We start from the raw sequence: 12,920 nt of genomic DNA on the forward strand, positions 1-12,920 counted from the left end.
CTAGATTCCTGCCACGTCCCCAAAGTCATGGTAGAAATCCCAGAATAGGGTTGTACGATTTCGTACTAGGTGGTTAGACAGTTGTACCAAGAATATTCCTTACTGTAAATAGAAATATTCCTTATTTAGGGTTCCTTTATTATGTAAAGAGGACCCCAATCATTTGTAACATCATCTTATCATTGAGCGAAGAATATACTCTCTACTTTTTGCCTATTGTTCATCAGAATTGACTTTAACTTTATTGTTCTAACTTTGTTTTTCCTACTTAATTGTTCTTTCTTCCCTAAGCCACCTCGAGGTCACTAAGCTTGAGGCCGATGCTGCTAAGCAACATTGGTTTGATTCACTTCTATCATTTATTTCTACTTCATATTTCTTGATTATTAATTGGTATTCAACTAAATCACATATCTTTAAAACCACTAATCAAATTTAATTGTTACTCATACTTTCGAGGAAAACAGTTTGGCGCCCATCATGGGGATAAAGATAATAGTGATTATTTCTTTACAGATTCTCGTTACACACGTTGCTTTTACACTTTTCCTATCAAGATTTTTTGATCCTCGGGCTGAAACATGTCTAGCTCAAAAAACGCACCCGTTCATGACAACGAAGGTCTTAGAGAAAACAGCAACGCGGGAGTCAGTGTACCACCGATAAACCCAGGGGAAGTGCCAAATGTGGAACCCATTGATGTTAGTTAATACATTTCTTTGAATGCAGATCTAGGCGCGGACCTCGAAGGAGATATATGCAGGGAAGCCCGGTCCGGTGGCTGAAGAACACAAGGAATGGAAGAAGGAGGAATCAGCCTCCAAGTGATATTCAAGATGCTGCAAGCTCAGCAAATCGACATCGCTCAGCTTCAGAGTCAGAATAAAACTCCAAACACAGCCGAACCAGTAAACTCCCAGCGTGTTGGGCCAACGCTAGAAAGGCCTGGTAAAAGTGGCTCGGGGACTGACCCCACCGATTATGATGATGCTATAAGAGCTTACTAAGAGGACTGAGTTTGAGGAGAAGAAAATTGAAGACAATGATAAGAAGGTGGAAACTTATAACTCCCGTGTTGACCAAATACCGGGGGCACCTCCAATTTTGAAAGGTTTGGATGCCAAAAAGTTCATTCAAAAGTCATTCCCCCAAGTGCGGCTCCAATGCCCATTCCCAAGAAGTTTCACATGCCTGATATACCCAAATATAACAGGACCACCATCCCTAATGAGCATATTACTTCATACCCTTGCAGGATCAAAGGTAATGACGATGAAATCAAGTCAGTTTTGTTGAAAATATTTGGGGAAATACTATCAAAGGGAGCCTTGATTTGGCCTCATAACTTAGATCCTAATTCTATTGATTCATTTGCTATGTTAGTATATGCCTTCGTGAAAGCATACTCTGGGGCCATAAATGTGGCCACGAGAAAATCAGACGTCTTCAAAATAAAGCAAAGGAACGATAAGATGCTAAGGGAGTTTGTGTCCCAGTTTCAGATGGAAAGAATAGAATTACCACTAGTCTCCGATGACTAGATAGTACAGGCCTTTATGCAGGGTCTAAATAAAAGGAGCTCAATCGTGTCTCGATAGTTGAAATAAAACATGATCGAATATCCTACTGGGACATGATCGGATGTGCACAATCATTACCAGTCAAAAATTAGGGTCGAGGACGACCAGTTGGAAGCCCCCTCGGGTTCAGTTCATCCTAACAAATTCATAGCCAAGCCCCCAAGGGACACAGACCAGGAATCGAGATTCAACAAAAGATGGTATCAGCCATATACCGATCGAAGGAACAGCGGCCCGAGCCGCAACACTCCTAGGAGCTATCAGAGAAACGATCTAGGTCAAAGTTCTTGGGACTCATGAGTAAAAGCAGGTTCGATAAGCACATTGACCCCACTGAGGCCCCTTGATTATTAGAGTACAACTTCAACATAGATTCATCAAGGATTGTCTCGGCTATTAGGAGAATAAAAGACACCAAATGGCCCATGCCAATACAGACTGACCCTTCTCAAAGGAACCCGAATTTTATGTGCAAGTATATTGGCACACATGGTCATTGAGCAGAAGATTGCAGACACTAAGGGAAGACATTACCCGTTTGTTCAACGAGGGACACTTTCAAGAATTCCTAAGTGATCGGGCTAACAATCACCTTAGAGAGAGATATGCAAGAAAAAATGAACAAGAAGAACCACAACATGTAATCCACATGATCATTGGCGGAGTCGAGGTCCCTCAATGACATGTGTTCAACCGCACCAAAGTATTAATCACTAGAGAAAAATGGACTCGAAGTTATATGCCCGAGGACGTCTTATCATTTTGTGACGGGGAAGCAGAAGGCATATCGCAGTCTCACAACGATGCCCTGGTAATATTTATCTTTTTGAATAAAATTCAAGTTAAACGTGTTTTAGTAGATCCAGGTAGCTCAGCAATCACAATCAGATCGAGGGTCATGGAACAACTCGGCCTACAAGATCAGATTATGCGTGCATCCCGGGTCCTGAATGACTTCGACATGGCAAGCAAAACAACAAAGAGAGAAATTATCTTACTAGTAAACGTAGCTGGGACCATACAAGATAACCTTCGTCATTTCCGAAGAATCCGATGCAACTAAATCAACCATCGAGGATCTGGAGCACGTCATTTTGATCGAATATATGCTCGAGAAAAAGGTATACCTAGGAATGGGATTGCCTCCCGAACTTAGGAAAAAACTCATACAATTTCTTACGCATCGGCTAAGCATCGATCCTAGGTTCAAATCAGTGAAGCAAAAAAATAGGCCTCAGTCCGAGGTAAAGTATGCTTTTATAAAGGACGAGGTAACCAAACTCCTTAAAATAGGGTCTATTCGGGAGGTAAAGTACCCCAAGTGGCTAGCCAATGTAGTTGTAGTTCCTAAAAAAGGAAACAAACTTAGAATGTGCGTAGATTATACGGACTCGAACAAAGCATGTTCAAACGATTCTTTCCCACTGCCCAACATCGATCGTATGATCGGTGCCACGGATGGTCACGAGATCCTAAATTTTCTCGATGCCTACTCCGGGTACAATTAGATTCAGATGAAACCGGGGGGCCAGGAAAAGACTTCGTTTATTACAAAATTTGGGACGTATTGTAATAATGTAATGCCCTTTGGGCTAAAAAATACATGAGCTAGATACCAACGCCTAGTTAACAAAATGTTTGACGAACAAATAGGTAAAACAATGAAAGTTTACATTGATGACATGTTGGTTATGTCCTTGCGTGCAGAGAATCATTTGACTCATTTGCAGGAAACGTTCAAAATCTTAAGAAAATACAACATGAAGCTCAACCTGGAGAAATGTGCCTTTAAAGTCAGCTCAGGTAAGTTCCTAGGATTCATGGTGTCGAATAGGGTATTGAAATCAACCCCGATAAGATCAAGGCCATCAAGGACATCACGGTCGTGGATAGTGTAAAGGTCATGCAAAGGTTAACAGGTTGAATAGTTGCTTTAGGTCGATTCATTTCGAGGTCATCATATTGGAGTCACCAGTTCTTTTCCTTACTCAAAAAGAAAAAAGATTTCGCATGGACCTCGGAATGTTAGCAATCCTTAGAAGAATTAAAGCAATATTTGTCGATCCGGCCTTTTCTTCACACCCTGAAGGTAGATGAAAAACTTTATCTACACTTGGCAGTGTCCGAGATAGCAGTAGCTGGGGTACTAGTTCGAGAAGAGCAAGTACCCAATTTCTTGTTTATTACGTCACCCGAACTCTAGGAGATGCTGAAACTAGGTACCCTCACTTGGAAAAATTAGCACTTACACTAGTAAGCGCATCTAGAAAGCTAAAACCACATTGTCAATGTCATACTATATGTTTATTAAACACGTAACCCCTTCGAAATATATTTCATAAGCCCGAGTTATCGGGCCAATTGGCCAATAGCTCATCGAGCTTAGTAGGTACAATAACAAATCTCAACCCCGAACGACTATCAAGTCTCAAATCCTAGCTGACTTCGTGTTCGATTTTACGCCGACCCTCATACTCGAAGTGGAGGAAGAAATCTTGCTAAGCTCAAGTAAAACATCGGGGTATGGACCATTTTTATGGATGTTGCCTTGAATGTGAAAGGGCCCGGGCACAACATTGTTCTAATGCCACTCATGGGTGATACCATTAGGCAATCTGTCAAAACTCCAAGATTGACTAACAATGAGGCTGAGTATGAGGCCATGATTGCAAGTTTCGAGCTAGCTAAAAGCTTGGGAGCAGAAGTCATTGAGGCCAAATGCCATTCTTTATTGGTGGTAAACCAAGTGAACAAAAGCTTAGATGCTCGAGAGGATAGAATGCAACGGTTTTTGGACAAGCTACAGGTAACTTTGCACCGCTTCAAGGAGTGGACTCTGGATAATGTGCCTTGGGAATAGAATAGTGAGGTCGATGCACTTGCAAATCTGTGATCCTCAGTCGAAGAAGATAACATCATCCCGGGGACTGTTGTCCAATTATTGAGGTTCGTGGTTGAAGAGGGTCATGCCAAGATCAATTCAATGAGTATAACATGGGACTAGAGGAACAAGTATATCGACTATTTGAAGGGTGGAAAACTGCCATCGGACCACAAAGAATTGAGGGCCTTATGAGCTAAGGCTGCTAGGTTTGCATTAAATGAAAATGGAACATTGTACCGAAGAACTTTCGATGGACCGTTGGCTGTATAATTGGGGCAAGGGGACACCGATTATGTCCCTCGAGAAATCAACAAAGGCGCTTGCGGGAACCATTCCGGTGCCGAGTCTTTGGTCCGCAAAACTATCAGAGGAGATTATTACTTGGATAGTATGGAAAATGATACTAAGGAATTTGTCAGAACATGTGATAAGTGCCAACGATTTGCACCAATGATCCATCAGCCCAGAGAACAACTCCATTCAGTCTTATCCCCGTGGCCTTTCATGAAATGGGGAATGGACATAGTTGGACCCTTACCAAGGGCCCCAGGTAAAGCTAAGTGTATTTTATTTATGACTGATTATTTTTCTAAGTGGGTGGAAACATAGGCCTTCGAGAAGGTCCGAGAAAAAAAAGTTATTGATTTATCTGGGACCATATCATATGTCGATTGGGGATACCTGCAGAGATTGTATGTGACAATGGAAAGCAGTTCGTCGGCATTAAGGTAACCGAGTTCCTAAATACACATAAAAAAGAGGATTTTATCGACACCATACCACCCAATCGGAAATAGATAGGTCGAGTTAACAAATAAAACTATCACTAAAAACTTGAAGAAAAGACTGGACCATGCAAAAGGGAAATGGAGAAATGTTTTACCCGAGGTCATTTGGGCATATCGGATGACATCAAAGTCTAGCACGGGGGCCACCCCGCAGTGTCTGGTATATGGATCTGAGGCTCTCATCCCCGTCAAATTCGAGGAAAATAGTGTAGGTTTCGACATGCATCGGAGGAGTCAAACCACGAGGCCATGAATGCTAGCCTCGAATATTTAGATGAAAAGCGATAAGCAGCGCTTGTTCAGATGGCCGCACATAAGCAATGGATCGAAAGATACTACAATAGAAGGACCAACCTTCGATATTTTGGAAAACTTAGTTCTACGAAAGGTCACCCTCAACACTCGAGACCCAAATGAAGGGAAAATAGGCCAAATTAGGAAGGACCGTACCAAGTCCTCTGTCACGACCCATTTCCATAACAGGTCATGATGGCGCCCAACAACCTTGCCGGGCAAGCCAAGTGCGAAAAACATTATAAGTTTAACAACATCAACATTTTTAAGAAGGGGATAAGCATCCCAAATGGGGTTTTCGGAAACCCGATACGGTAATAAATGTAAAGATATAATATTACAACCCAAAACTAGTCTACTAAAGTGTGTGCCAAAACCTGGTGTCACAGCTACGGGCAACTAGTAGAGAATATACAAAAGAGTAATAGGCTATCCTACTGTCTGAATCAGGATAGACAGAAACAAAAATACAGAGATGACTTCTTCGGCTGTAGATCATCAATGAAAGGAGGCAGCTCACCGTAGAAGTCTAAGAAGGCTCACTAATGTGCGCCCAAATGGTAACCAGATCCACCTGCCTCAGATCCTGTACATTTAAGTATATAAGCGAAGCATGAGTACATAAACAATATGTACCCAGTAAGTATCTCGTCTAATCTCGAAGAAGTAGAGACGAGAAGTCGACTTGATACTTACTAAAGTCGAATAATATATAAGATTATTTATAAGCATGGAAGCTACGAGTATCAACATGCTTATGGCAAAAGTGATAAGTCATGTCTTTAAAATATCATGATATACAAATTCCATATTCAGTGTATAATGACAAGCAAGTGAATACAAGTTTTCACATAATAATCATGCGCACATTATACCGAGGCGACGACCCGAACCAACATAATGAAATGTGCACTTATCGAGGGTCGACGGCGTGCCTATATATGCATCCATTCATATCGAGGCGATCTGCCCGATCCACAAATAACAAGCAAGCATCAAGAATGCATACTGAAGCAATAAATAATCAATTATGCCATACAAGAGTTCAACAAGTGTCCAAGTTACTTTTATTATCCTTAAAGCCTATAAAATATTCTAGCCGATCATATTAGCATGAAGACATATAAATATTCATAGATAAAGCATGATGTGGGTCCTAAACTACCCGGACAATCAATATGGTAGTAGCTACGCACAGACTCTCGTCACCTTTGTGCGTACGTAGCATCCCGCATTTAGCAATAATTATACATTTTATTAATCCTATGGGGAAATTTCCCTCATACAAGGTTATAAAGGAGACTCACCTCGCTCCGAAGCATTCTTTAAATATCAAGAATAGGCTCCAACCTCAATGTGAAGTCGAACGAGCACCAACTAGTTAAATAAAGCAAGAAACTAGTCAATAAGTGTGCACAAAGTTGAACTCTAACTAATTCAATTGATTTCCCAACCTTTCCCGCAAGTTTCCTAAATTTCGACCCCGGGCCCACGTGCCCAGATTCTGTGATTTTTCGAAGGAAATTTTTCTCTATAACCTAAGGATTATTAATATATGATTTTTAGTTCATTACATAGCTAATTAGGTGGTCAAATCTCAGTTTTATCAAAACCCTAGGTCTAGCTCTAACCCTTGATTTTATTTGATTATTAGTGTTAAATCTATCTAATAGTCATGTACTTAAGCTAAAGAACGAGTGGGGATTACTTACCTTGTGATGTTACGATGAAACTCTCTCTTTGGGACCTCCAAAATCGCCCCAAAATTGAATGGGAAGTGAGAGAAATGGCTTGGGGTTCAAATTAAATGAACCCCTCTGCCCGTCCTTTTTCGCTTCTGCGGAAGGTATACCGCATCTGGAGCTACCACTTCTGCAATTCTTGGCCGATTTTGCGGTCCTGGCCCAGGCTGGGAAAACCGCTTATGCAGTCCAGAAGCTGCTGGTGCGGGACCGCTTCTGCGGTCTGAAAATCGCATCTGCGATTTTCCTAGGCTTCCCACGATCTGCTTCTGCGGTCACCGCTTCTGCGGTCAAAGAGTCGCAGAAGTGGTTTTCACAGAAGCAGCAAATGTTGCTTCCTTTCAAATTTCGACTTCGCTCGAACCTCGACCATTTGACGCTCGAGGCTCCCGAGCCCGCCCAAACATACCGACAAGTATGAAATCACGAGGCGGACCTAGTCGAACCCTCAAAACACCCAAAACAACGCTAAATCAAGGAATCGAACCCCAAAACCAATTGATTCAACTTAATGAACTTCAAGTTCTTAATTTCCTTCTAACGGGTCAAAACGCCCTTAAACTACTCGGATTGACCCCAAATTTTAAGGGTAGGTCTTAATGGATATTTTGGACTTGTACCAAGTTTCGGAACCAAAATTCGAACCCGATACCTAGGTTTTTAATAAATACTTAGGATCTTTAATTCTTTAAAACTTCGATTTAATAATTTTACATAAAAATTCATTACTCGGGCTAGGAACCTCGGAATTTGATTCCGAGCATATGCCTAGGTCCCGTCCCATATTTTCCCTCGGACCTCCCGGGATCGTCAAATCACGAATCCGGGTCCGTTTCTCAAGAAACTTGACCGAAGTCAAACTTAGCCTTTAAAGAAAAACCTTAAGGGATAATTGGTTTTATTTTCACTCAAAACTCTTCTAACTTCCAAACTAATCGCCCTCACACGTCATAATTAAACTAAGGAAAGCGCAGGAAGTTTTATTTAAGGAAACGGGGTTCTAAACAGTAAAACAACCAGTCGGGTCGTTACATTCTCCACCTCTTAAACAAACGTTCGTCCTCGAAAGGACATAGAAAAATACCTGGACTGCTGAATAAGTGAGGATATCTGATGCGCATGTCCTCCTCGGACTCCCATGTCGCCTCCTCAACCGGTTGGCCCCTCCACTGGACCTTTACCATAGAAATCCTCTTGGATCTCAATTGGCGATCCTGTCTGTCAACAATGGCAACTAGCTCTTCCTCATAGCCCAAACTCTTATCTAGCTGAATGGTACCGAAGTCCAATGCATCTGATAAATTGGCATGATACTTCCGGAGCATCGACACATGGAAACTGGATGTACTCCCAAAAAACTGGGAGGTAAAGCAAGCTCATAGGCAACCTCTCCAACTCACCTCAACACCTCAAAGGGACCAATAAACCTTGGGCTCAACTTGCCCTTCTTTCCGAACCTCATAATACCCTTCATTGGCGAGACATTCAAGAGGACCTTCTCGCCAATCATGAATGATACATCACGTGCCTTCTGATTCGCATAACTCTTCTGTCTGGACTGAGCTGTGCGAAGCCTCTCCTGAATCAACTTCACTTTATCCACCGCATCTTGTACCAGATCCATACCAAGTAACTTAGCCTCACCAGGCTCGAACCACCCAATAGGAGAACGACAACGCCGACCATACAAAGCCTCGTACGGGGCCATCTCTATGTTGGACTGATAGTTGTTGTTGTATGCAAACTTCGCTAAGGGCAAGAACTGATCTCACTGCCCTCCAAAGTCAATAACACATGCCCTGAGCATATCCTCCAAAATCTGAACTGTCCGCTCCGACTGCCCATCGGTCTGAGGGTGAAATACGGTGTTGAGATCTACACTGGTGCCCAACCCACTATGAACGGCTCTCCAAAAATGGGAAGTGAACTGAGGGCCTCATTCTGATATAATGGAAACCGGTACCCCATGCAACCGGACTATCTCCCGAATATAAATCTGGGCATACATCTCCGCTGTATAAGTAGTCGCCACTGGAATGAAGTGAGCAGACTTGGTCAATCTGTCCACAGTGACCCAAACCGAATCAACCTTCCGCAAAGTCAGTGGTAACCCAACTACGAAGTCCATGGTGATGCAATCCCACTTCCACTCAAGAATAGGCATCTGCTGAAGTAGACCACCTGGCCTCTGGTACTCATATTTGACTTGCTAGAAATTCAAACACCTAGCTACATACTCCACGATGTCCTTCTTCATCCTCCGCCACCAGTAATGCTGCCTCAAGTCATGATACATCTTCGTGGCACCCGGATGAATAGAGTACCTCGAACTATGGGCCTTCTCTAGAATCCCCCTCCTCAAGCCATCCACATTAGTCACACATACACGGACCTGAAGCCGTAACACACCATCCTCGCCAATAGTAACCTCCTTGGCACCTCCCTAAAGTACCGTCTCTCTGAAGGCTGTCAAATGCGGATCATCAAACTGTCGGTCCTTAATCTGCCCCAATAGCGAAGACTAAGCAACCACGCATGTTAGAACTCTGCTGGGCTCCGAAATATCCAACCTCACAAGTCTGTTGTCCAAGGACTGAATGTCCAAAGCCAATGGTCTCTCATTAGAAGGAATAAATGCCAAACTACCCATATTCTCCGCCTTTCTGCTCAAGGCATCTGCGACCACGTTCGCCTTACCTAGATGATAAAGAATGGTAATGTCATAATCCTTTAGTAACTCAAGCCACTTGCGCTGCCTCAAATTAAGGTCCATCTTCTTCAACAGGTGCTGCAAACTACGATGATCAGTGTAAACCTCACATGACACCCCATACAAATAATGCCTCTATATCTTGAGAGCATGAACAATCACTGCCAACTCTAGATCGTGCACTGGGTATTTCTTCTCATGAATCTTCAGCTGATGTGAAGCATATGCAATAACTCGTCCCTCCTGCATCAATACATATCTCAAGCCAACGCGAGAAGCGTCGCAATATATAGTATACATCCCTAAACCGGAAGGCAATACCAGAACCGGTGTTGTAGTCAAAGACGTCTTGAGCTTCTGAAAGCTCTCCTCGCACTCATCAGACCAAAGAAATAGGACACCCTTCTGGGTCAATCTGGTCAAGTGTGAAGCAATAGATGAAAAGCCCTGCACAAATCGCCGGTAGTATCCTGCTAACCCCAGGAAACTCCTGATCTCGGTTACTGAAGTAGGACGTGGCCAACTCTAAACTGCCTCAATCGTCTTGGGATCCACCTTAATACCCTCTCCTGACACAATATGTCCCAATAATGCCACTGACTCTAGCCAGAACTCACACTTGGAGAACTTAGCATATAGCATCTTCTCCCGCAAGGTCTAAAGCACTACTCTCAAATGTTGCTCGTGTTCCCCCAGGCTACGTGAGTATATCAAGATGTCGTCAATGAAGACGATGACAAAAGAATCAATGAAAGTCCTGAACACCCTATTCTTCAAGTCTATAAACACCGTTGGAGCATTCGTCAACCCAAAGGACATTACCAAAAACTCATAGTGGCCATATCTAGTCTTGAATGCGGTCTTCGAAACATCTGAATCCCGAATCTTCAACTGATGATACCCTGACCTCAAGTCAATCCTAGAGAACACCCTAGCACCCTGCAACTGGTCAAACAAATCATCAATATGCGGCAACGGGTACTTGTTCTTGATGGTAACTTTGTTCAACTAGCGGTAATCAATGCACATCCGCATAGTCCCATCTTTCTTCTTCACAAATAGCATTGGTGCACCCCAAGGCGATACGGTGGGCCTGAAAAACCCATTTTCTAATAACTCCTCCAACTGCTCCTTCAACTCCTTCAGCTCCTTAGGAGCCATACGGTACGGTGAGATAGATATGGGTTGAGTGCCTGGAGCCAAATCAATTCAGAAATCAATATCACGATCCGAAGGCATGCTTGGAAGATCTAAAGGAAAAACATCGACGAACTCTCGAACTACTGGCATAGAATCAATCGTCAGAGACTCTGTTGTGGTGTCTCAAACATAAGCCAGATACGCCAAACACCCTTTCTCCACCATGCGCTGAGCCTTCAGAAAAGAAATAACCCTGCTAGGCGTATCAACTGTGGAACCCTTTCACTCTAATCTCGGCAATCCTGGCATCGCTAGCGAAATAGTCTTGGCATGACAATCAAGGACGGCTTGATAGGGAGATAACCAGTCCATACCCAAGATGACCTCAAAATCGATCATATCAAGTAACAGAAGATCCGCCCTAGTATCGTAACCACAAAAAGTAACCACACAAAACCGGTAGATCCGATCCACAATCACAGAATCTCCCATATGAGTGGACACATGAACAGGAACACCCAAAGGCTTAGGAGAGATCACCAGAAAAACGAGCAAATAGAGATGATACATATGAATAAGTAGATCCTGGATCAAATAATACCGAAGCATCCCTACCGCTGACTGAAATAATACTTGTGATGATGGCATCTGAGGCCAATGCATATGGCCTAGCTGGAAGGGCATAGAATCTGGCTGGAGAGCCGGCTGACTGGCCTCCACCTGACTGAGCAATAGCGGGCTATCCTCTACCTGCCTGGCCTTCACCTCTGGAACGCCCTCTACCAGCATACCCTCCACCTCTAGGTGTCTGGGCCGCTGGTGCTGGAGTTTCTAACTAATGTCCCTGCTGCACTGCCTTGCCCTGAAGCCTGGGACAAGTCCTCCTCATGTGACTAGTATCTCCACACTCAAAGCAACGTGGTACCGCGACCTGCTACCCCAAAGACTGTCCCTGAAAACCCGTAGAACTACTAGGAGGAGCCTGAAGAGCCGGTGGACGAAATGAACTCTCCGGCATGGCACTGAAGTAAGGGCTGGAATGACCCGAAGGACCTGAATACCCGTTGGATGAACCCTGAATAGCTGGCGGGCGATAAGAACTCTCTGGCATAGCACTGAAGTAAGGGCTGGAAGGACCCGGAGGACCTAAATACCCGCTGGATGAACCCTGAATAGCTGGCGGGCGATAAGAACTCTCTGGTATAGCACTGAAATAAGGACTTGCTGGAGCTCCTCGGGCAGGAGGTGGTGGTGCTGAAACTGTGGGCTACTAGGCTGACCCCTCCTATACTGACCTCTGCCCCTAGCCGGGGCACCTCTCAACTCTCAGGAGAACCTTGCTCTTTTGTCCTGTTGTACCTGCTCTCTACCCTTCTAGCGATACCCCTCAATCCGTCGAGCAATCTCAACCACTCGCTGAAACTCTGTACCCATCTCCACCTCTCGAGCCTTGCTGTTTCTAATGCCGGGTTGCAGCCCTGAGACAAACCGCCGCACTCTCTCTACATATGTAGGAAGTATCATAAGTGCATGGCAGGATAACTCAAATAACCTCGCCTCATAATCGGTCACAGACATCTGACCCTGCTCGAGGTGCTCAAACTGACACCTCAGCTCTTCCCTCTCAGAGGGAGGAATATACCTGTCCAAGAACAATTGAGTGAACTGACCCCAAGTGAGTAGAACCTGCTGGCCTGTTGAGAACATAAGACTTCCACCACCTACAGGCCCTGCCCTCCAACTGGAAAGTGGTGAAGTCAACCCCATGTGACTCCAGTATCC

At 43.9% G+C, this 12,920-nt stretch overlaps 2 protein-coding genes across 2 annotated transcripts; both read right to left on the minus strand.

Annotated features, from left to right (window-relative positions):
• Positions 1–6,088: 6,088 nt before the first annotated feature.
• On the minus strand, positions 6,089–8,996 carry LOC138880793 (uncharacterized). The gene is made up of 3 exons (XM_070160970.1): positions 8,746–8,996; positions 8,373–8,626; positions 6,089–6,132 (listed from the first exon to the last, which is right to left on the minus strand). The coding sequence occupies exons 1-3, from the start codon at positions 8,994–8,996 to the stop codon at positions 6,089–6,091; spliced, it is 549 nt and encodes a 182-aa protein (XP_070017071.1).
• A 228-nt stretch (positions 8,997–9,224) lies between these two features.
• On the minus strand, positions 9,225–11,159 carry LOC138880794 (uncharacterized). The gene is made up of 4 exons (XM_070160971.1): positions 11,026–11,159; positions 10,320–10,413; positions 9,864–10,133; positions 9,225–9,497 (listed from the first exon to the last, which is right to left on the minus strand). Exons 1-4 carry the CDS (start codon positions 11,157–11,159, stop codon positions 9,225–9,227), a joined length of 771 nt encoding a protein of 256 aa, XP_070017072.1.
• Positions 11,160–12,920: the final 1,761 nt, after the last annotated feature.

This window comes from Nicotiana sylvestris, chromosome 11 (genome assembly GCF_000393655.2).
Source record: "Nicotiana sylvestris chromosome 11, ASM39365v2, whole genome shotgun sequence".
Classification (NCBI taxonomy): domain Eukaryota; kingdom Viridiplantae; phylum Streptophyta; class Magnoliopsida; order Solanales; family Solanaceae; genus Nicotiana; species Nicotiana sylvestris.